Source organism: Geospiza fortis, unplaced genomic scaffold (genome assembly GCF_000277835.1).
Source record: "Geospiza fortis unplaced genomic scaffold, GeoFor_1.0 scaffold1897, whole genome shotgun sequence".
NCBI lineage: Eukaryota > Metazoa > Chordata > Aves > Passeriformes > Thraupidae > Geospiza > Geospiza fortis.
This window is the reverse complement of record NW_005054902.1, coordinates 24470-24690: the sequence shown is the minus strand read 5'-3', so window position 1 is coordinate 24690 and position 221 is coordinate 24470. Positions and strand designations below refer to the sequence as shown.

At 68.3% G+C, this 221-nt stretch overlaps 1 protein-coding gene across 1 annotated transcript in view; it reads left to right on the top strand.

Annotated features, from left to right (window-relative positions):
* Positions 1 to 43: 43 nt before the first annotated feature.
* The window catches only part of TET3 (tet methylcytosine dioxygenase 3), a 9342-nt gene continuing 9164 nt past the window's right edge, over positions 44 to 221 (top strand). Inside the window, exon 1 of the mRNA XM_031065589.1 lies at positions 44 to 192. Coding sequence (XP_030921449.1) covers positions 44 to 192 — 149 coding nt within the window. The remainder of the gene's footprint in view (positions 193 to 221) is intronic.

Sequence of the window (221 nt, the reverse complement as noted above, 5' to 3'; positions counted from 1 at the left end):
GCCGGCGTCGCCGTCGCTGCTCTACGAGAAGTTCGACTCGGAGATGAGCCAGGGCGGGCTGGGCACGGCGGACGGGGTGCCACGAGGAGAGGACCTGCACGCCCTCAAGGCCGCCCTGGCTTTGGCCAAGCACGGTGTGAAGCCCCCCAACTGCAACTGCGACGGCCCCGAGTGCCCCGACTACCTGGAATGGCTGGAGCAGAAGATCAAGACGGGCCTCG